At 51.4% G+C, this 23983-nt stretch overlaps 2 protein-coding genes across 7 annotated transcripts in view; one reads left to right on the top strand and one right to left on the bottom strand.

Moving 5' to 3' along the window:
- The window catches only part of ACO2 (aconitase 2), a 61746-nt gene extending 61047 nt beyond the window's left edge, over positions 1-699 (top strand). Inside the window, exon 18 of the mRNA XM_012476667.2 lies at positions 196-699. Coding sequence (XP_012332090.1) covers positions 196-330 — 135 coding nt within the window. The 3' untranslated portion in view covers positions 331-699. The remainder of the gene's footprint in view (positions 1-195) is intronic.
- On the bottom strand, positions 570-23590 carry POLR3H (RNA polymerase III subunit H). 6 transcript variants are annotated; one of them, XM_012476670.1, is made up of 7 exons: positions 23523-23590; positions 23032-23162; positions 11079-11175; positions 4154-4240; positions 3614-3677; positions 2250-2451; positions 570-1037 (listed from the first exon to the last, which is right to left on the bottom strand). In XM_012476670.1, exons 2-7 carry the CDS (start codon positions 23140-23142, stop codon positions 984-986), a joined length of 615 nt encoding a protein of 204 aa, XP_012332093.1. In that variant the 5' UTR covers positions 23143-23162; positions 23523-23590; the 3' UTR covers positions 570-983. The 6 variants fall into 6 exon arrangements, with proteins under 6 accessions (XP_012332093.1, XP_012332091.1, XP_012332094.1 ...); XM_012476668.1 differs by having other exon boundaries at positions 23476-23577; XM_012476671.2 differs by having other exon boundaries at positions 23495-23574.
- Between the last annotated feature and the right edge of the window lie 393 nt (positions 23591-23983).

Here is a 23983-nt window from a genome sequence, read left to right as displayed (position 1 = left end):
CCGTGCAGGGCCTTTGGGGCCCCAGGAATCCCCTGTGGGTACCATCTAGGTCTGACATGGGCTACCCAGGCACAGACGAGACTAGGATTTGGTTTGCCTGCCAACCTCCTAGCTCCCCAGGCAGTGCCCTGCCTCCCTCCCCCGCTGAAGGGCTGATGGCATACAGGACCCACCACTTCCACCTTCTCCTTGCAGCCCCTGAAATGCATCATCAAGCACCCCAACGGGACCCAGGAGACCATCCTCCTGAACCACACCTTCAACGAGACGCAGATCGAGTGGTTCCGTGCCGGCAGTGCCCTCAACAGAATGAAGGAGCTGCAGAAGTGAGGGTGCCTCCCCCTACCTCCCCGCCCAGCGCTGTTTTCATATTCAAGTTCAGCTCCACATGCACCATCAGCGGATCCGATCCAGCCAGCCATGGCTTCTTATTCCGAGATGGTGTGACCAGACATGCTTCCTGCTGCTGCTCCGCTCAGCCCACAAAGTAACTGTGGTTGGGTGGGGGGTTCTTAAAATAACTTTTTAGCCCCTGCCTTCCTATGTTTAGTTTTCAGATCTTAAGCAGCTCCATGCAAGTGTATTTATTTTTGATGACAAGACTCCCATCTAAAGTTTTTCTCCTGCCTGAAGGATTCTAGAGAACCTTTTGTTCTTGCAAGGAAAACAAGAATCCAAAATGAATGACCATTCCTGTGAGTGAGAGGTGTCTGTGCCGTTTTTTTATCAACTCCAGGATCCAGGAAAAGTCTTTTCAGTCAATGTAGCGTACGCCCAGCAGCCATGGCCACAGCTGGATCTATCTCTGCAGTGAAGGACACCTGAGGTGTGGCAGAAATGACCTGTCACCGCCCTGCCCCCTCATGTTCCTGTAGCTTCCCTGCTGGGCCAGGATGGAGTCTCCCAGAAAGAGGCCTTCACATTCCTCCTTCCGCTGTACCATCTTCCCGAAGGGTGGTAGGGTTCACCGTCCAGCCCCATGGCTAGTTGCTGGTCCACCAGGAGAGAAGGCCTAGGCCTGGCTCACTGATGGATCCCTGCCAGGGATAGAGAAAGAACATACACACTTCACCAGCACTCAGGCTTGAACCAACCTGGACAAGAGGTAAAGGGGGCCCAGCAGTGCTCCTGGCAGGCACACTGCAGCATGCAGGGCGGAGACCCCTCTCCAGAACCCGAGGAGAGGGTCAGGGACCCTTCCTTGCCCTCAGGCCTGCCGTCCTGGGCCACCTAGGCTCTTAATCCAGCCAGGAAGGCTCAGCAAACGAGGCCTGTGCTCCAGATACATCCAACAGGGAGCAGCCTTGAGAATCACTCTTCCCTGGAGCCTCCCTTTTATTTCACTGCTTCAGTCCTACTCCTACAGGGAGCCCTGCCCTTAATCTCAGGACTTTGATCTCTCTCAAGCCCCTTCCTTGATTTCTTGCTCCCTCAGACCCCTCCCTACCCCCCCAAAAAATTTTTAAGACAGGGTCTTACTCTGTTGCCCAGGCTGTATAACCTTGAACTCCTGGGCTCAAGGGATCCTCCCACCTCAGCCTCCCAAGTAGCTGGGAGCACAGGGCATGCCACCATGTCCTGCTCATTGTTTTTTGTAGAGACAACCTCTCTTTGTTACCCAGGCTGGTCTCAAACTCCTGGCCTCAAGCAATCCTCCCACCTTGGCCTCCCAAAGTGCTGGGATTGCAGATGTGAGCCATTCCACCTGGCCTCAAAGCTTCTTTATCAGTGGTCTTATGCAGCATGAGCTCTGTCCACCTTGCAACCTGACTCATCTCCCCACAACCCCCAACCAGCAGCCAGGTAACTTAATTGTCTCACAACCCTGGCCTACAGAAACTCAGGCTCCACCGGGTACGGTGGCTCACACCTGTAATCCCAGCACTTTGGGAAGCTGAGGCGGGTGGATCATGACATCAGGAGTTCAAGACCAGCCTGGCCAAGATGGTGAAACCCTGTCTCTACTAAAAGTATAAAAATTAGCCAAGCGTGGTGATGGGCACCTGTAATCCCAGCTACCCTGGAGACAGAGGTTGCAGTGAGCCGAGATCACACCACTACACTCCAGCCTGCGTGACAGAGCAAGACTTTGTCTCAAAAAAAAAAAAAGTATTAACCAGCCAAGACCCCCCAACAAGATCCCTGACCTGCTGAGGGAGATCTCAGGACAGAGCCCCAAGGACACAGCCCCCAGCCCTGCACTGGATCTCCCGCCTCACAGTGGCTTCAACACCATCAGGGCCACTCACCACAAGCGTGTACGGAGCCTCCTTCTTTGGCAGCTCCTCACTGGAAGTGGTGGCCTCTGCTGAGCTGGGCCCTGTGGGGGACGTGTCAACAAAGCTCTCGTCCACCACCCGGAAGCGGATCTCCTCACCGGTGTCCATGTACAGATCGTGCGCTCCTTCCTCTGTCTCATACTCCCACACCCACACCTGCTCCGCTTCGTCACTGAGGGGGCCCAGGGTCAAGGCAGCAACCAGACTGTTAGAGGGGCTTCCCTCAGCACCCACCCCCAATCCCAGGTTGAGATCACTGTGGCTGGGAAGTCACAGGAAAAGCAGGTCCCAGCCCCATCTGCAAAGCCTGGGCTGAACAGTAAGGAGCAAGCGCTCTTGGGTGCCAGGACCCAGGATGGGGAACACAGGGACCCAGGATGGGGAACACAGGGTCCCAGCCAGGCATGATGGGCAGACGCACACGGATCTCAGAGCAGGAGGGGATGAGACAGGGTGCAAGTCCCACCTCTCAAGATGAGCAACTTGGGCCTCCTGCCACAGGGCCCCCCATACCCTTTTCATCAAAGCCTGTGACACGCTGATGAGCACCTAAGGACTTGCTGTTTTCAGGAGGACACAGTGGGATGGGAGGTGTCCTGCCCAATTGATGACGGTTGGCAAGAGGACCAGCTGGGCTGCGCCAAGTTTTCTGACACATCCTGGAGTCATGCGCAGACCCAGAGCCATGCGGCCACCCAGCCAGGGCGGCCCTCCTTGGCCCTCCATCTTCCCCAGCAGAACCCACATAGGGGAGCCATGTGTTCCCTGGTGGCAGTCCCACTGTTAGGTCCTGCCTCTGTGCTAGGTCCCATGCTGGGCACTGTGGGTACAGCTGTAACACGATAGTCCTTCCTAGCAAGTAGTCTCAGATTCATGGACAGCTCCACAGAAACACAACCCCAGTGCAGCAGGGTGAGGAGTGGGACGGGGACAACGGAGGCCCAGGAGGGACACTTAGCTCGGGACCCGGCACGTAGGCGAAGCCTCAGACCAGCACAAGCCTCCAGGGAAAGTGATCTTTAAGATGATTCTTGCAGGGACAACCTAAGCTAAGTGAACCAGAAGTGAATGGTGTCCCCAGGATACCACGGCTCTAATGGTGTGCAGTGCATAACCCAGACAGCCAAGCCTGATGGCACATGGGCATCACATCACACCCTGCTTGGGAGGCAAGACAGGCTGGTGCCTCTGGAGCAAAAGCACAGGCTGGGGGTAGGCACAGAGGCCAGTGGCATCAGGTTACAGGACCCAAAGGCCACCCTAAGGAGTGGGGACCTTCCTTTCGAGAGGCCTGAGCTCCTCTGTGACAAACCATTTTAACCTTGGGAGGATACAACTTGGCTGGCTGCTGTAGTGACTCCGGGGGGATGAGAATGTCATCGAAGAAGCCTAGAGAGACTGGAAGGAAGGAAGCAGGTGACGGCCTGAGACGGGGGTTCCCAGTGGACGTCAAACACTGCGGGGTCTGGATGCTATACAGGCAAGCCCTGCCTGGGGCTGCCCATGGGGCAGATGTCATTGGAAACCTAGGCCCCTTCCCCACCTAATGCCTCTGCCTATAACACCCACACAGCCAAGCAGCCCTGGGCAAAGCTTGGAGCACCTGGTCCCCAAAACCTCTGCACACAACAGGGACCAATGGGCACTGAAGACTCCCAGTCACTTCCGCCAGCTTCAGTGCCGGAAGTCCTGAGTGATGCTTCACAGTGAAACCTCACTGTTGATGGAGGTCCCCACACAATACAGGAAAGGGATGGTGAGGGGGGAAGGTTCAGCCTCGACACCTGCGCCCTCCCCAACCATGTGGATGGGCAAAGACCACCTGCCCCCACCATGCTCCCAAGTCTTGTCTGAGGCATCAGGGCCACTGTTACCATGTACTCCCTCTGGGCTGCAGCCTTTGATCTTCCCGATCAGAATCTCGTCTAGAAATGGATGAAACACCACGTAGCGAAAATGGACTGGAAATGAAGAAAGGTCGTCAATGATGCTGACTGGGGCTCCAGCAGGCTCCTATGTCACCCTCAGGTGCCAGCACAGCTGGTGGCCTCTGGCTGCTCCATGGCACATTCCCCTACAGGCCCAGACCCTCCCCTTGTCTCCTGCAAGGTCACAGCATGGCCCCTACAGGGGCCAGCAGCAGCTGTCCTGTAACTGGATACTGCCTAAACTGCCAGGTAAGTCACACCTGAGCCCAGACTCTGAGCCATCAGTGGCTCCAAAGCCAATTTCAGTCTCCCTCAAGGCACTCCTTCAGCTCCTAGAAAGGGCAGAAGCAACTGGTAGAGGAAGCAGGGTGTGGAAACTCCCACGTCCTGCTGACCAGCAAGGCTGGCCCCAGGCAGAGCTCCGACCTGGAGCGGAGGCCAAAAATGCCCACGTTGGGAGGCACAGGCAACAGCCCAGCCAAAATGCCTCTAGGGGTTCTCAGGCCCTGCTGCACGTGGTCCCCACTCACCTGACTGCAGGGAAAACACCAGGTGGGGTGTCTGTGCCCACATGGCAGACTCTGACCCCAGGTCCTGGCAGAAGCTATATGTGACCTTGTCACTCAGGCCCTTGCTGGAAGTCCCAGAGTGGGAGTCTAACGCTGGCCTGAGACTAAGTACACGACTGCCCCCTGCTGGTCACCAACGGTTGAGTTCCTACTGTGAGGATGAGGAAGTGGCTCAGAGCCAGGGTAACACACCCACAGCCACACAGCCATGGGGAGATGCCAGGTCTTTCCGTACCCACCAGACAGGGCCACCGGGTCAAATCCTGCCTTCCTCAGACATGTTTAATCCCAAACAGAGGGTTCCATAACACCGTCAGCCATCTAGTCGGCCACATGGCCCCCAGGACAGCAGGAACCCTGGCCTCTGGCCCTCCTCCCTGCCCCCCATGGCAGCAAGACACGAGGAGAGGAGAGGCAGCCAATGGCCTTCCCGCCCTAGGAAGAAAACATGAGCCATCACAGCCACCATGAAGATGACTGGGCCTTATGCTGACCTCCCAGAGAGCAAATGAGGGTGGCCAAGGACCACTTACCCGAAGATGGAAAAACCCTGTCCCCTACATAACCCAATGTTCAGTTTGGTTTAACAAATCCTCAGGCCGGGCGTGGTGGCTAACGCCTGTAATCCAAGCACTTTGGAGGCCAAGGCGGGCGGATCACCTGAGGTCGGGATTTCAAGACCAGCCTAACCAACATGGTGAAACCCCATCTTAAAAAAAAAAAAAAAAATCCTCATAGAGGCTGGGCCCAGTGGCTCATACCTGTAGTCCCAGCACTCTGGGAGGTTGAGGTAGGCAGATCACCTGAGGTCAGGAGTTCGGGACCAGCCTGACCAACATGGTGAAACCCCATCACCACCAAAATACAAAAATTAGCCTGGTGTGGTGGCAGGTGCCTGTAATCCCAGGGAGGGGAGGCTGAGGCAGAAGAATCGCATGAACCCGGGAGGTAGGAGTTGCAGTGAGCCAAGATCACACCACTGCACTCCAGCCTGGGTGATGGAGCAAGACTCCATCTAAAAAATAAAAAATCCTCACAGAGTCTGCACCAGGCTTATGCCAGGCCCGGTCTGGGCGCTGGGCTCATGTGGGTAGGTCAGCACATGATCCTGTGCCCAGAGAGCCCCAGACTGAAATAGCCACATCCAAAAGCAAATGCTGGGCACCCGGAGTCCCCCATGGATGGATGGATAAGCAAATATGCTGCAGACACACAATGGAATATTATGCAGCCTTACAAAGGAAGGAATTCCGGCCACACAGTGTGCGACTCCATTCACGTGCAGTGTCCAGAACCGCATCCACAAAGACAGAAAGCAGTTTAGTTGCTGCCAGGGGCTGGGTGAAGGGCAAGATCAGGAGTGACTGCTACTGGGTGGGGTTTGTCGGGTGATAACATTGTGGAATTGGTGGTGATGGCTTGGCTGATGATCGGGGTTGTTCCTGGTGGTGGGGGGCCTCTCCTGCTCTGCTCATATCTGCCTGACAACCCAACATACCCTCTGGAGCACTGTGGTGTCATTCACTGTACTCCTCCATCTCAACAGTTCCTCCAAACTGGACCTTGCATCTAGAATTTTGATCGGATTCAAGCCCTAATGTTCAGCAACAGAACTGCTTCATGACTGTTGAGTTCTTCCCCCAGGAACCAAATAATGCCTGTTTGTCTCTCTTTGGGGGAAGCTAAACAGTTAATGATCATAGATGAGATCTGTCTTCATAAGGAGTTGCAAAATGCTGACAGTGTAATTAAAAAAAAAAAAAAGAGGCCGGCACAGTGGCTTGTGCCTGTAACCCCAGCACTTTGTGAGGCCGAGGCAGGTGGATCACCTGAGGTCAGGAGTTAAAGAACAGCCTGACCAACATGGTAAAACCCTGTCTCTACTAAACATACAAAAAGGGCTGGGTGTGGTGACTCACACCTGTAATCCCAGTACTTTGGGAGGCTGAGGCAGGTGGATCACCTGAGATCAGGAGTTCAAGACCAGCCTGACCAACACGGTGAAACCCTGTCTCTACAAAAATACAAAAATTAGCCGGGCATGACGGCAGGTGCCTGTAATCCCAGGTACTCGGGAGGCTGAGGCAGGAGAATTGCTTGAACCCAGGAGGTGGAGTTCGCAGTAAGCCGACGTCATGCCATTGCACTCCAGCCAGGGTGACAGAGCAAGACTCCACCTTAAAAAAAAAACATACAAAAAATAGCCGGGCGTGGTGGTGCATGCCTGTAGTCCCAATTACTCAGGAGGCCAATGCAGAATTGCTTGGACCCGGGAGGCAGAGGTTGCAGTGAGCCAAGATCGTGCTATTGCACTCCAGCCTGGACAACAGAGGAAGACTCCATCTCAAGAAGAAAAAAAAAAAGGTCAGTAGTGAGGGAGACTCTGGCTCAGGAGGTTGCCCAATTTGCAAATCAATAAAATATTTAAAAATCTAAAAAAAAAAAAAAAAAAAAAGGTGGCCACAAAGGAGGGCTGCTCTGGAGCTGAGAGCAGGGCCCCCGATCAGAATGGGGCAGGTAGGAGCAGGGTACAGCAGGTCCCAGGCTTGGAGGGTGCGAGAACGGGGTGGCACCTAATCATGAGGCATAAACCTGGCCAGTGGGGGTCAGGGTCCCATGTCACAAAGGCCATCATCTGTGACACTCCCTCCACGCAGGGGCACTAGACCAAAGCTTCACTCAGGCTTGCTCACTGACTCCTCACAGGTATTTAATGATGGGGGAAGGCTCTATTGCTGTTACTGTGTACACAGATGGGGAAACTGAGTCTCAGAGAGGTAAAGCCACTGCTCCCACAGCCCAAGCAAATAAATACTCCTCAGAGCAAAGGTGAAGGCACAGCATGCCCAGGTGCTGAGCCCTTCAGCACTGGCTTGGTGACAGCCCTGAGTGAGGTTGTGGGTTGCAGAAATGGGAGCAGCAGGAACAGGGCCTGGGGTCAGGCGTCAGCCTCAAAGCATGGCAACTGGCTCCCACCACAAAATCACAACTCACCCTGCATGGTGCTCAACAGGAGTTTTGTAGCTGCTGGGCTAACCCCACTATACAGAGGAGGAAACCTCTCCTCTGAGAGAGGCGAAGGTACCCACCAAGGTCCCCATCCAAGAGGTCAGAGCCAGAATTAATTCAAATCTAGGTCCTTGTGATCACTCCATGCCTCCCACCTGGTTTCCAAGAAAACAGAGACCCAGGACAGATAAGGGTGGGGGCTAATAAAAGCCAGCAGTAGAAATCTTCCAATTGTTTGGACAGAATTTCCTCCGACTTTTTGTCTTTTTTTTTTTTTGAGACGGAGTCTCTGTCACCCAAACTGAAGTGCAGTGGTGTGATCTCAGCTTCCTGGGTTCAAGAGATTCTCCTGCCTCCACCTCCACCTCCACCTCCCAAATAGCTGAGATTGCAGGCTTGCACAACCACATCTGGCTAACGTTTTTTTGTACTTTTAGTAGAGACCAGGATTTGCCATGCTGGCCAGGCTGGTCTCAAACTCCCGACCTCAGGTGATCCACCCACCTTGGCCTCCCAAAGTGCTGGGATTACAAGTGTGAGCCACCGCGCCTGGCCCCAACTTTCTTCTCCAAATTTTTCTGGTAGTTCTGGTACCTATTACCACTTGTCTCCTAGACAACCAAGGCTCCTGTCCAAATGCAGAGACTGGGCTCATCTCGGCATCCTTCTCTAAACAGAGGCCCTCGTGGTTGTTTTCACACTGCGGCCTTATTTCTCTGCTAGTGAAAATGCTCCTACTTCCTACAAAGACAGCCTGTTTCTTCAGCCTCTCCGTGCAGTACGGTAACATCCATGTGAACTAATTAATTCCTTCAAGGCTAGACACAGAACCAGGCAGTCTCACAGCATATTCTGGAATGTTCTGACATGTCTGTGCTGAGAGGCTGACCAGTATGGAGTACAGTAAGGCTTCTCCAACACGGGCTGGTGTGACAATCACCTGGCACCTCCTTAAAACAGTCTTTGGGCCCATCCCCCAAGATTATGACTCAGCAGGCCTGGGGCAGGCTGAGAACTGCACTGCTGCTGCTTTTTTAGACGAGTTTCACTCTTGTTGCCCAGGCTAGAATGCAATGGTGCGATTTCGGCTCACTGCAACCTCCGCCTCCTGAGTTCAATCAATTCTCTTGCCTCAGCCTCCCGAGTAGCTGGGATTACAGGTGTGAGTCACCGCGCCCAGCCCTAATTTTGTATTTTTAGTAGATATGGGGTTTCTCCGTGTTGGTCAGGCTGGTCTCGAACTCCTGACCTCAGGTGATCCACCCGCCTGGCCTGAGAATTGCGCTTCTGAGTGCCCAAGGGGTGGCAGGCTGGGCACCTGCACACTGATAGCCTGAACCGTCTCAATGGGCCTCTCACCATCTCCTGCATTGGCTTGGTCCAGGCACAAGAACGATAAATGCCCCTCTCCCATCTTGAGAGAATGCTTGGGGCTCACCACCTCCCTTGACTGGTGGTCCCCATTCCTCTCAAGGTGGTCCTCTCTCTAGTCCTCCCTCCTTCCAGGATCTGGTGATCACCTTCCTGTCCCTGGATGCACACCCCTTTGCAATGTGACTGCACTATCTCCCATCCAGAGGTGCAGTCTATTTCTTCATCCCCTCACCCTAGCCAATTGGATTGAAGCAGAGGCTTAAGAAGTACTTATCTGCTGAGCTTTGGAACCTTAAAACCACCAAGCCCAGCCTGGCCTACTGATAGATGAGACCACATGGAGCAGAGATGGGCTGGCCCAGCCCAGGTCCCCGGTCTGCCAACCATCAGAATGTGAGACCATCCTAGATCATCCAGCCCCAGCCCAGCCAGCCCAAAGTAAAACCACCCAACTGACCCACAGAACAGGGAAAAACAATTCAACCTGATAAGCCACTAAGTGCTCGCTAGGTGCCAAGCCTCTGTCCTAAGGGCTTTCACATATTAACTCCTTAATCCTCACAATGGTCCTGGCATATAAAATCTATCCTGGGGCTGAGCACGGTGGCTCACGCCTGTAATCCCAGCACTTTGGGAGGCCAAGGCAGGTATATCACGAGGTCAGGAGATAGAGACCATCCTGGCTAACATGGTGAAACCCCGTCTCTACTAAAAATACAAAAAATTAGCTGGACATGGTGACGCATGCCTGTAGTTCCAGCTACTCAGGAGGCTGAGGCAAGACAATCACTTGAACGTAGGAGGCGGAGGCTGCAATGAACCGAGATCGTGCCACTGCACTCTAGCCTGGGTGACAGAGTGAGACTCCATCTCAAAAATAAAATAAAGTAAAATAAAATTTATCCTGAACTGCAGTTGACAGATGAGGAAGCAGAGGCACAGATCAGTGACATATTCTGCCAGAACACACAGCTAGTAAGAGGCAGAGTTCAGCTTTGAATCCCAGGGCCACACTCTTACCTACTGTGTCCCACTATCGAAGCCCCCGCCCCCAGTCAGACTGCTAATCCCCTTCCATCTGCTCTCCACAGTCAGTGGGCAGCCGAGGACTGGACAGGGGCAGGGCCCAGTAGCAATGAGACCAAAAGGGCACAGACACAGAGCTATGCTCTCAGAGCTGAAGAGGCTTGAGAATCACCTAGTCCACATCGCAGGCCTCACAGATGAGGAAACAGAGACCCAGAGAAGTCTGCCACTGTCACTGGGTCAATTCCTGGCCAATTCAGAATGAGGCCCCAGGTCTTTCAACCTCCAGGACTCCTACCACTACCCTCTGGCCATCTCTTTGGCTTTAACATCTTAAAATTTTAAAATATTTTATTTATTTATTTTTTTTATTTTTTAACATTGTTTTTTTTTTCTTTTTTTTGAGACGGAGTTTCGTTCTTGTTACCCAGGCTGGAGTGCAATGGCGCAATCTCGGCTGACCGCAACCTCCGCCTCCCAGGTTCAAGTAATTCTCCTACCTCAGCCTCCCAAGTAGCTGGGACTACAGGTGTGCGCCACCACACCCAGCTAATTTTTTTGCATTTTTAGTAGAGACGGGGTTTCACTATGTTGACCAGTATGGTCTCAATCTCCTGACCTCGTGATCTGCCCGCCTCAGCCTCCCAAAGTGCTGGGATTATAGGCGTGAGCCACCGCGCCCGGCCTAAATATTTTATTTATTTAAAGACAGAGTCTTGCTATGTTGCCCAGGCTGGCCTTGAACTCTGCAGCTTAAAAGATCCTCCTGCCCTCAGCCTCCCAAGTAGGTGGGACTATAGGCACACACCACTGCACCCGGCTTTGGCTTGACCTTTTGCTACAGAAAACTGAACCCTAGGAAACCCAATGCCCCAGGGACATACAATACCCACCTTTGGTGTGAGATGCGCCATCCCCAGGGAATACATAGGCATCCTCCAGTTTGGTGATATCAAACAGACAAATGCAGAGTCCCACGTTGTACACGACCTGCATGCATACAAACATACACAGACACACATGTACACACAGACACAGAGTAACCATAGGCCCAGCTCCCAGGCAGTCTGAGCCCCTCACAACCACAAGCAAGCTGTGATTATCTCCTTTTTTTTTTTTAAGATGAAAATGAGTCTGTGGAGGGAACCAGGATAAGAAACCAGGATAAGAAGGATGCAGAGCTCTGGAAGGAGCAGGGCCTCGGTGACAAAACAGGTCCAGGTCCCAAGGCCAGCTCCACCACCCACTGTGTGACTGCCAAGAGGGTCACTTCACCGCTCTGAGCCTCAGTCTCCCCATCTGCAAATGTGAAATATCAGGCTGCAGGGTTATAAAATAAAGAGAGAGAACAGATGTGAAGCCCCTAGCCTAGTGCCTGGCTCGCGTGCTGGAAACCATCATCAAGGGTCCTTGCTATTACTAGTGAGGACCAGTGACAGGAATGCTGGCTAAACGTGGACTCTCCAACATCCCAAAGCCAATGCCAGAACTCAGTTTCGTAAGCATCAGAACCGTAGCTAAACCCCACTGTGCTCACAACATCTCAGATACACAGCCACAGCCACAGGGACTACAGCTGGCAGAGGGACACATGACCTAGGCCGCGAGAATGGGCAGAAATCCCATAGCCCATCCCCACACCATGGTGATTCAAAGACTAGCTACTCAGTGTCTGCTTATCTGCCACCCATGTCATCACCCCCACTTAGAACCCTTGCAGGAACAGTCCAAAAATTAGCAAGAAGCTCAGAGAGTGCAGAGTTGTGGCCAGCCCTGAGACTGAAGAGGGAAATTAAATAATAAAAAGTCTGCCGGGCGCGGTGGCTCACGCCTGTAATCCCAGCACTTTGGGAGGCCAAGGCGGGTGGATCACGAGGTCAAGAGATCGAGACCATCCTGGTCAACATGGTGAAACCCCGTCTCTACTAAAGATACAAAAAATTAGCTGGGCATGGTGGTGCGTGCCTGTAATCCCAGCTACTCAGGAGGCTGAGGCAGGAGAATTGCTTGAACCCAGGAGGCGGAGGTTGCGGTGAGCCGAGATCACGCCATTGCACTCCAGCCTGGGTAACAAGAGCGAAACTCTGTCTCAAAAAAAAAAAAAAATAATAATAATAATAAAAAGTCTGTAACTGCTGCATAATAAAGTTTACTGTGTTGTGTTCAACATAAAACCTAACTCCCAGCTCTGCTTAAAATTAACTAACTCTCTATAAAACCTACTTTATCTATTCTCCCCACATTCTCAGCAAAGTTCCCAGGCATCTCAAGACTATTTTTCTTGCTGACCGGCTGCAAGGTCACAGGACAAGATAACACCGAAAGAATATACAATGCGTTCCTCAAAATGCCATTTTTCAAATGTAACGTACATCCCAAGACATGTTACAAAGTAATTAACTGTTCTTTGTTCTGGCTTCTGTAAACCTGTTAGCTGCTACCTCAACCTGAATGTACAAAAAGTATCCCATTTTCAGCCCGGCAGTGGCTCACGCCTGTAATCCCAGCACTCTGGGAGGCTGAGGCAGGTGGATCACCTGAGGTCGGGAGTTCAAGACCAGCCTGACCAACATGGAGAAACCACGTTTCAAAAAAAAAAAAAGTATCCCATTTTCTGTATCCTTCACTCAATTTTTGGACGCGAATCCACTGAGCTGGTACACCTAAATAAAATCCTCCCGTTTCACCCATTGGTCTCTCTGGTCTCCTGATATCTGCAACATAATTTGGTGAGCCAGCCAGGAACAGAGACGACAGGTTTACTGTCTCCTTTGCCTGCGGGTATGGGGCCCCAAGCCAGGGGAAACTCATGACCTCAGGTGTGCCATTGGGTCAGCTTGTGCCCAAGGGAGCAGCTCTCCCACGACCCAGTGCCCCTCCCTGACAGCACAACGAAACCAAAGGGGTTACAGAACGATCTCCAAGACCAATATACTTCAGGAATTATGGTAAGGCCTTTGGAGAAAAGATAACAAGAGCCTGCCCAAGAGGGTAGAAAGCAGAGTCTGATCAAGTCCTGGGAAGTGACTATTAATCCTGCCCAGAAGGACTGGGGGAGGCAAGAGTGAATTGCTGATTTGGATGAAACTCACATTCCTACAGGCAAGTTAAGTCAGTTTTTAAAGGGAAAGCACAAGATATATGAAAAGGGGGGAGGTGTGTGAAAGTGCGTGAAAGAGACGCCTCCGGGAGGAGCTGATGCAGGAAGTGACATATGGGAGCCACAAGTCCCTTAGCATGGACTGTACGCGTTGAGTGAAGTGTGGGGCCAGCCGAAGCCAGGGGTGATTTCGTATATGGCTTAAGGAGGTGCCCCATAATCTAGGTACTGGAACTCTCCAATGCCAAGCAGCACCTGAAATACCCACTCCTACTCTGATCGGCGGACAGCTTAACCAGTCCAAAGTGAAAGTGGAGGTAATTATGCATCAAAAAAGGAGGAGATGGGAGGAAAGGTGTCAAAAGTACCACCACTGAAATGCACATTAAGAAATTTTAAGAAGCGCTTTGGGGGAGACTATGGTGTGAAACTAACTCCTCAAAGGTTGAGAACTCTTTGTGAATTAGAATGGCCTTCTTCTGGTGTTGGATCGCCAGCTGAAGAACTACTGGTCACGTGAGGACAGAGAAGGAAACAACTAGCTGTCTATTTAAGGTGGTGACCAGGGTCGGAGGACAGCCAGGGCATCCGGACCAACTCCCTTATATTGACTTATGGCTGAGTATAATTCGAACCCAACCTGCATGGCTGCAGCCCTGTCTGGCAGCTTATTGCAAAACACTGGAGCTTGAGCATGAGCCCAGCATGAAAGAAAAATTAGCTTTGCCCGGAGCTTTGGAGACAAAGGAAAAGACACAGGGAAAACAGAGAAAACTGGTTTTGCAGGAATCGCCACAGGAGACAGAAATGCCCCCAGCCCCTGAGCAGCCAGGCTAGGATGGTGACACACCCCAGGCTACACTCCCAGAGTGGAATCTGAGCCCCTGCCCCAGGAAGCTAGAGAGGAAAGTCAAGGTGATCAAACAGGCCACCACTTCTGCCTCCGCTGCCTAGGACTAAGGGGGTAAGGAGAGCAGAGCCCAGGCCAATGCCTCCACCACCTATGACTAGGGGGTAGGAGACAGACAAGCCCCATGCAGGGGGAGACAGAAGAGCTAAGACCCCCTCCCCCGACCAGCAGCAGAATCAGGAAAGTAGAGAAGCGGCACTGGCCAAGACAGCCCCACAAAAGCCCTGGTGAGGGCCCCCCTGGGGCGGCCACAGGGGTGCCTGCAAGGACCACTCACACGTGAGGAGGGGCTCTGCCAGCTGCCTGTCAGGGGCGGGGCTCAAGAAGGCAAGGTTGCAGGCGCACAGAGGCCAGGCTGCTTTAGTGACTGCACCAGGGCCAGAGCCAGACAGTGTGCCTGTGAAGCGCTGGGAAGGGCCGAGACTAAGCATGGAGCAGCACAGCAGGAATGCCCATCGGACCGCCCCTGCGCAGCACTGCCCACTCGCACTGGGTCGGGGGCTAGCCATGGTGGCAGGAGGGGCCAGGACAGCCTGATTGACCAGCAGCCATAGCTGCAGTAGGATGGTCCAGGGCCGCGCGCTGAGAACCTCGCAGGTCAGGTGAGAGCAGGACCACGACCTGGCCACCTGTACCCCAAGGAGGCCACCCGTGGGCAAGAAAAGTGTAAGCAGTGGCTACAGCATCCCAGGGCAAGCCCCGCTCTGGCTCCGGTATGTTTAAAAAAAAAAAAAAAAGCAAAAAGAAAAATCAGAGAGAAAAAGAGTTAAACTGCTGACCCTGAAGGCAAGAGACAGCCGGTGGTGCAGCTGTGTGTGGGGCAACTGGCTCAAGCAGCTGAGATAAAGTGAACAGTGTAAGAAAAAGCTGTCGAGCTAGTGTAATAGCAAGTGAAACGGCAAACGTAAGGAGAGAAAGAAGGAGAAAACACAAATGAGACAGAGACCTCACGAATAAAAGTGAGCCTGGCAATGAAAGATTGAAATGGAAATTACAAAAGCTAAAAGAATTTGAGGGCAAAAATGCCAGCAAACTCATACAAGTAGCTACAAAGGTGTTGTACAATCGGGAAGAAGAGGCTGAGATAAAGGCAAGGTGAAAGGCAAAGCAAAAGCGGACTTACTAGCAGCTGCCTTAGTTAAGAGAGGAGGCTGGGTGAGGTGGCTCACGCCTGTAATCCCAGCACCGTGGGAGGCCAAGGCAGGTGGGTCACCTGAGGTCGGGAGTTTGAGACCAGCCTGACTAATATGGAGAAACCCCATCTCTACTAAAAATACAAATTAACTGGGCATAATGGTGCATGCCTGTAATCCCAGCTACTTGGGAGGCTGAGGCAGGAGAATCACCTGAACCCGGGAGGCGGAGGTTGTGGTGAGCCAAGATTGCACCACTGCACTCCTGCTTGGGCAACAAGATCGAAACTCCATCTCAAACAAACAAAAAAAAAAAAAAAAAGAGAGGAGCTGGGGTATGAGAGGGCATGGAGGACGTGGAAGAGGGTGAGAAAGAGGTATGGCTAGATGGGAGTCTGAAACCCAGCCCAGACTAGAGAGAAATCAATGTGTGATGTGCAAAGAGGAAGGACACTGAAAGGATAAGAGCCCTGAAAGGGCAGTCTACGAAAATCAGGTGACCCATGTAGCCACCGGTTTTATCCCCAGGTAATATCTGGGCCAGCAGCAGCAGCAGGAAGCCAGCAGGCCCCAAATAATCAGGATACAGCCTTAATTGCTATGGCTGGGGTGGACAGCTATGAATTCTGAAATAGACTGGGCTCCATTTCTCTAGGTCCCTAGGAACCTATGGTCAGGGTTAAGGTGGGGGGCCAACAAATAGATTTCATGGTAGATACAGGTGCTGAGCATTTGGCGGTAACAGAACCAGTGGGGCCGCTGTCTAAAACTTATACTACGGTTATGGGGCTATAGGAGTATCAGAAAAAAAAACTCTTTTGTCGTTAAAAAATGTGTCATTGGAGGATGAGAGGTGCAGCACAAGTTTTTTTTATTTTCCCAGCTATCCTGTTCCTTTGTTGGGGAAGGATCGGCTCCAAAAACTACAAGAACAAATTTTTTTTCTTGTTTTCTTTGAGATGGAGTCTTGCTCTGCCATCCAGGCTGGAGTACAGTGGTACAATCTTGGCCCACTGCAACCTCCGCCTCCTGGGTTTGAGCAATTCTCCTGCCTCAGCCTCCCGAGTAGCTGGGATTACAGGCACATGCCACCACACCCAGCTAATTTTTGTATTTTTAGTAGAGATGGGGTTTCACCATGTTGGCCAGGCTGGTCTTGAACTCCTGACCTTATAATAATCCACTCGCCTTGGCCTCCCGAGTGCTTGGATTACAGGCGTCAGCCACCACACCTGGCCACAAATTTCTTTTAAGCCTAAAGGGAACATAACTTTAGATTTTACGCAACCAAAGGCTATGGTATTAGACCTCACAGTACCACAAGCCGAGGAGTGGCAATTACTTGCTAAGGATATGGAGGGACCTATAAAGCAAACTTGGAGGCCAATGAAGACAGTTATATTTTAAGAATTAATTAGTAAATTCCCAGATGTATAAGCTGAAAACAATCCACCTGGGCTAGCCATAAATCATGCTCCGGTGGTAGCAGAACTAAAAGGGGGAGCCACCCCGGCTACACCAGTATCCCATACCACGGGAGGCTGTTTTAGGCATAAAAAAGCATTTAGAATGACTTGAAAAGCACAGCATTCTGATGCCATGCCTGTCACCCTGGAACACCCCACTCTTACCAGTAAAGAAACCACTGCCTAGTAATAAATTGTACCATATCTGTGATAATTATCGGCCAGTGCAGGACCTCCGAGCTGTAAACCAAGCAACAGTAATGGTCCACCCAGTAGTTCCAAACTCATACACTCTGCTCTCCCTAATTGCCTCCAATGCAGTACGGTTCACTGTTTTAAAGAATGCTTTCTTCTGTCTTCACCTCGTACCAGTCAACCCATCTTTGTTTTTCAATGAGGAAATCTCCAGTATACCTGGACCAGGCTTCCCGAAGGGTTCAAAAAATCCCCCACGATTTTCAGTGAGGCCCTAGCATCAGACCTTAATCCTTATACTCCACCAAATAAAGACTGTGTGTCCTTCTGCAATATCTAAATAACCTTCTCCTAGGAGTACCCACTATTAAAGATTGCCATAAAGGAACCCTTCATCTGGAGGCCTGAGAAACACAAAGCACTTAATGCAATCAAAAAGGCACTTAATACAATCTAGTTGAGGCACCTGCTTTAGAACTGCCAGACGTAACTAAACCCCTTCTCCTGTATGTTCACGAACAGAGGGAACAGCTATCGGGGTTTTAACCCAGGTCTTAGGATGATGACATCACCCAATAGCCTACCTATCTAGGCAACTGAACTCTGGCGCTGGGATGGCCACCCTGCTTCAAGGCTCTTGCCACTACAGCCATGCTCATACAGGAAGCTAATACACTAACTCTGGGGCAGCAGTTAACTGCACAGGTGCCACACTCTGTCCTAACACTAATGAATCAAAGAGGGCGACCCTGGTTGTCAAATCCTAAAATAACCCAATACCAGGAACTTTTATGTGAAAAGCCCCGCATAACCTTAGAAACTATAAACATTCAACCCTGCTACCCTGCTCCCACTGGAGTCAAAAGCTCCCCTACATAACTGTATAAAAACAGTAAAGTATTCTCAAGTAGAAGGGAACTTACAGTTCGACCCCTCCGAAATCCAGATGTCAACTACTTTACAGATGGTAGCAGCTTGGTGACAGGAGTCAGACGGGCAGGATATGCTGTTGTATCTCTAAATTCAGTGGTAAATGCCCAAAGCCTGCCAACAGGAACCTCAGCTCAAAGAGCAGAGCTAATAGCTAGAGCTTTAACATGGGCATTGATGTTAGCAAAGGATAAAGGAGCCAACATATATACTGATTCAAAGTATGCCTTTGCTATGCTACATGTACATGGGAGCATACATAAGGAAAAAGGACTCCTAGCTGCTCAAGGAACAAGTGAAAAGTACCCAGAATAAATCCTATAGCATTTAGTTGCAGTACGGGGACCTAAGAAAAAAGCTGTTATACATTGCCAAGGCCATCAAAAAGGTGGGACCCCAGAGGCAAGAGGAAACAGAAAAGCAAATGCAGAAATGAGACGTGCAGCAATAAATACTCTGTCTTCCATCACAGCAGCTAGGAAGGCAGCGTGTGCCGAGCCTCTCCTCCCAGAACCCTTGTCTAAAGAGAAGCCAAATTACTCCCCAAATGAGAGGGCCTGGTTTGCTCAGGAGAATGGAGCTTATACTAAAAAAGGCTGGTAGAGGTTCTCAGACAGAAAATTAGCTATTCCTGAGGTAACAGCCCCCAGGTTTGTAAAACAGTTCCACCAAGGAACTCATATGAGGAAACAGCACTAGAAACACTAGAGTGGGGTGCCACTTCTATGTGCCACGGCTCAGTGTCATCTCCCGAGCCATCTGTAAACAACACTTAACCTGTGCTCAGAACAACCCACGGCAAGGGCCAACCCAGACCCCGGGAATTCAAGGAACAGGGGCAGTAACTTGTGAAAACTTACTTGTAGATTTTACCGAATTGCCTTAAGCAGGAGGCTATCGGTGTATGTTGGTATTTGTACTTACTCCAGGTGGGTTAAAGCAGTCCCCACTCAAACTGAAAAGGCCAGAAAGGTAACCAAAGCCTTATTAACAATATTACCCCCAGGTTTGAGCTGCCGCTAACTCTGGGTTCTAACAATGGACCGGCATTTATAGCTGAGATTGTTCAAAATCTCAACTGTTAAAAATAAATCTAAAATTACATACTGCCTACTGTCCCCAGAGTTTAGGGAAGGTAGAGCAAATGAACCGGACACTAAAACAATTGCTAATGAAGTTCTGTCAGGATGGCCAGGCGCGGTGACTCACGCCTATAATCCCAGCACTTTGGGAGGCTGAGGCAGGCGGATCACCTGAGGTCGGGAGTTCAAGACCAGCCTGACCAACATGCAGAAACCCCATCTCTACTAAAAACACAAAATTAGCTGGGCGTGGTGGCACATGCCTGTCATCCCAGCTACTCAGGAGGCTGACGCAGGAGAATGACTTAAACCCGGGAGGTGAAGGTTGCAGTGAGCCGAGATTGTGACATTGCACTCCAGCCTGGGCAACAAGAGTAAAACTCCATCTCAAGAAAAAAAAAAAATCTGTCAGGAAACCCACTTACAGTGGGATCAAGTCTTGCCCATGGTCCTCCTCCAAGTCAAATCCACCCCAACCAAACAGACCAGATTTTCTCCTTTTAAGGTTTTGTTTGGGAGACCACCCCCTTCTAACCCAGGTAAAAAAAATCTTAATAAAAAAGATAAACATTAAAAAAAAAATGCAGGCTCTAGGTAAAGCCTTGGAGCAAGTACAAAGCTCGGTACAGAAAAAAACACCTGTAAGTTTAACAACTCCAATCCATTCATTTAAACCGGGATACTCTGTCTGAGTTAAGAAGTGGAACCTAGGCCAGGCATGGTGGCTCATGCCTATAATCCCAGCATTCTGAGAGGCCGAGGCGGGCGGATCACCTGAGGTCGGGAGTTCGAGACCAGCCTGACCAACATGGAGAAACCCCATCTCTACTAAAAATACAAAATTAGTTGGGCATGGTGGTGCATGCCTGTAATCCCAGCTACTCAGGAGGCTGAGGCAGGAGAATTGCTTGAACCTGTGAGACGGAGGGTGGGTGAGCAGAGATCACCCCATTGCACTCCAGCCTGGGCAACAAGAGCGAAACTCCATCTCAAAAATAAATAAATAGGGCCGGGCACGGTGGCTCACACCTGTAATCCCAGCACTTTGGGAGGCCGAGGCGGGTGGATCACAAGGTCAAGAGATCGAGACCATCCTGGTCAACATGGTGAAACCTCGTCTCTACTAAAAATACAAAAAATTAGCTGGGCATGGTGGCGCATGCCTGTAATCCCAGCTACTCAGGAGGCTGAGGCAGGAGAATTGCCTGAACCCAGGAGGCGGAGGTTGCAGTGAGCCGATATCGCGCCATTGCACTCCAGCCTGGGTAACAAGAGCGAAACTCCATCTCAAAAAATAAATAAATAAATAAAAAGAAATGGAACCCAACCCAACCACATTGGGCCCTGCATGGGATGACCCTTTTATTTCTTATCCACCCCCACCGCTGTTAAAATTGCTAAAGTTGTTCCCTGGATTCATCACAGCTGGTTAAAGCCAGCAGCCCAAAACAAGTGAAAGAGTAGGCCAGATCCAAGCATCCCACCAGGCTAACCTTGAGACATGTCATCAAGGACCAGGACCAGCCCGGTCCAGTCCCAGACGCAGATAACCCTGAGAAGTCGTCAAGCCCCGCTCTAGTCACATAACCAGAAGCTGACTAGTCAACACACAGCCGAAGTTTGAGGAATCTCCACTGGATAAGTGAATGTAAACTAAAATCTTAAGCAAAATCTTAAGCCCTGTTGTTACTTTGGTAATATTAACTATCCTATCACTACGTTGTCATTGCTGCAAAGCTTTGCTCCCAGGAAAAAGCACTCCTTGCCCAGTCTTAGTGTAAAAATGTGGCCTTTCATTTTGCTGTTAGCCCTTATGGCAAATCTAGTAAGGGGGGCAAGTCCTAAATGGGTGTCCTATATGCACCCATACTACATGGATAGGGAATACACAAGTTAAAACTTTACTATACCAAACACATTATGAGTGTATAGGAGCTTCCCTAGGAACTTGCATATATAATCAAACTACCTATTCAATTTGTAATCCGAGTAATTATCAGCCTTATGTGTGCTATGATCCCAAACTTTTCCTTGTGGCATGGTTTAAGCTCATAAAAAAACAGGAGAAAGAACCCTTTACAACCTAACTCAAGTACCCACTTCTCATGAAGGAAGTGTGTCTTTATATTTAGATGCCTGTCAGGTAGTAAAAACACTTTATCCACAGATAAAGACTAATACCTCAACTCTGATGTCCTACAGGGCTGTGTGGCCTGGCCCCCACCCACCTTTCCAGTCCACCCTCCCCTCTGCCCAAGCCACACCAGCCTCCTCCACACCATGGTGGGGTGTTATATCCCTTATTCTTTTTTTTTTTTTTTTTTTTTGAGATGGAGTTTCACTTTTGTTGCCCAGGCTGGAGTGCAATGGCACGATTTCAGCTCCCTGAAACCTCCGCCTCCCAGGTTCAAGCTATTATCCTGCCTCAGCCTCCTGAGTAGCTGGAATTACAGGCGTGCGCCACCACGCCTGGCTAATTTTTGCATTTTTAGTAGAGACGGGGTTTCACTGTGTTGGACAGGCTGGTCTCAAGCTACTGATCTCAGGTGATCCATCTGCCTCAGCCTCTCAAAGTGCTGGGATTACAGGTGTGTGCCACTGCGCCCAGCCTGTACCGCTTCTTCACAGGGCCTTTGCACAGGCCAGTTCCTGCCTTTAGGGCTCTTCTCTCCACCTAGCGCCCTCCCAGCCCAAAAAGGAATCCTCTGGTTGGCTCCACCTCACCATCAGATCTCAGCTCCAGCCCCACCTCCTCAATAAAGCTGCAGGCCCCCTCATTCCAGGTGACGCTCCTTTGTTCCACAGGTGTGTGAACACCTGTCCCTCATAGCAATTACCTCAATTTGTCACCACACACTCAACTGTGTACCCCTCTCATTCATGTCTGCTTTTCCCACCACACTATAGTACAGAGCCTTGTCTGTTCCATTCATTCCATCAACAGACAAATGGCCGGGCATGGTGGCTCATACCTGTAATCCCAGCACTTTGGGAGGCCAAGGCAGGTGGATCACCTGAGGTCAGGAGTTCAAAACCAGCCTGACCAACATGGTGAAACCCCGTCTCTGCTAAACATATAAAAATTAGGCCGGGCACGGTGGCTCATGCCTGTAATCCCAGCACTTTGGGAGGCCGAGGCAGGTGGATCACCTGAGATCAGGAGTTCAAGAGCAGCCTGGCCAACATGGTGAACCCTGGCTCTACTAAAAATACAAAAATTAGCTGGGCGTGGTGACACGTGCCTGTACTCCCAGCTACTTGGGAGGCTGAAGCAGGAGAATTACTTGAACCTGGAAGGCTGAGGTTGCAGTGAGCCGAGATCGCACGGTTGCACTCCAGCCTGCGTGACAGAGACTCTCCTCCCAAAAAAAAAAAAAAAAAAAAAAAAAAAACAGAAAATTATGGAACATCTACTCCCTCCAGACTCTGGCTAAATTAGGGGATACTGCAGGCAATTAGACATATAAGGTCCCTGCCCTCATGGAGAGGGAAAGAAAAAAGTCTCAGAAGGAAAGAGATTGATGTGACACAGAATAACTGGAAAGGGAGGGCTGCCCAAGGAACGGCAGTAGGAAGACCTCTCAGCTCGCACTAAGGCACACAGACAGGCATGGCGCAGAGAAGGCGCACAAATACTGGCTGCTGGATTGAAGGGATGAACCTCCTGATAGTTAACTCCATACTACTAGAACTGTCCATCTTCACAAAAACTATGCAAGGCTGAAAAGACAGCAACATTTTATCCTCATTTTACAAATGGAAACGAGGTCCAGAGGGAGTCAGTAACTTGCCTGCAATTGCAAAGTAATTTGGAATTGTGGAATCTAGCACTTACAGTTACAACTCCCTTTCTCAAGCCCATTTTCTTTTGATCCCCTTCAACATTCCGTTTCACAGTGAAGAAAAGTTCTGACACATTAAGCTGCCTGCCCACGGCCAGGGCTTGGCATGACCGAGGCCAGGCCCACGGCCAGTGGGCGGCACTGGCTCCCCCGCGCCAAGGCCTGCCCGCGAGTCGCGGGCCCAGTACCTTGTTGGCCAACTTCTTGTTCAGCTCCTCGGCAATAGAGTCGTTGAGCTTCCTCTCAAACTGCCACGGGGGTATCCGCACTGTGTCCACCATCTCCACCAGGACGAACATCCCGGCCTGCGCTGGGGGCTCTGGGAATGGGAAGGTCAGTCACGCACCAGAGCCAGGGGCAGGGAGGATCCCTTAGGGTCTCGGTCCCGTCCCGGTAGCTGAGGCCCCCCCGACAGGCGGTGAGGCTGCACGGGTCTCGGGTGCCCAGTGCGGGCCATGCTCCGCTACTACAACGGGAGGAAACTGAGGCCAGAGGGAGTCGCTCTTCGTCCAGAGCTCCGGGTTCGCACCCCCGCCCTCGCCCGCTCCGCACAACCCCGCCACGCCACGCCACGCCACGCCACGCCACGCCACGCCAGGCCCCGCAACCGCGCCATGCGCCGCCGCACGCACCATGCGCCGCCGCACGCACCATACACCACGCACCGCGCACCACGCACCACGCACAGCACACAGCTGTCCCCCGCTTGCGCTACTTCAGGCGAGATTCCGAATCCATCGCTTCCGGATAACCCACCAATAAGAAGCCGCTGTCCGCCCCCGGGGCGGAGCGAGGCTGCTTGTCGCTCCTGCGCCGCGTGGGGCGGAAAGAGGAAGGGGAGGGGGCGGGGCCTCCTTTCCCCTGCGCAGAGCGATTCCCCCCTCCGCCTCGACCGCGCTGTCTGGTTGCCAGGCGACCTCGGTGCAATTCAGCCCTGTCATCCCTCTCCTGGCCTGTGTTTTACATGCCTTGCTGTCCTCTGCACAGCAGCGAGAGAGATCCTTTGGAGACGCAAACATATATTACCACATCTTTTAAGTAAAAAAAAAAATAAAAAAACCACCGCAAACATAATATGCTTAACACCCTTAAGTGCTTAAGAGACAAGGAGAGCCGGGCGCGGTGGCTCACGCCTGTAAT

Source organism: Aotus nancymaae, unplaced genomic scaffold, assembly GCF_030222135.1.
Source record: "Aotus nancymaae isolate 86718 unplaced genomic scaffold, 86718_ANA_hifiasm-v0.15.2.pri h1tg000076l, whole genome shotgun sequence".
Classification (NCBI taxonomy): domain Eukaryota; kingdom Metazoa; phylum Chordata; class Mammalia; order Primates; family Aotidae; genus Aotus; species Aotus nancymaae.
This window is presented reverse-complemented; position numbering and strand designations above follow the sequence as displayed.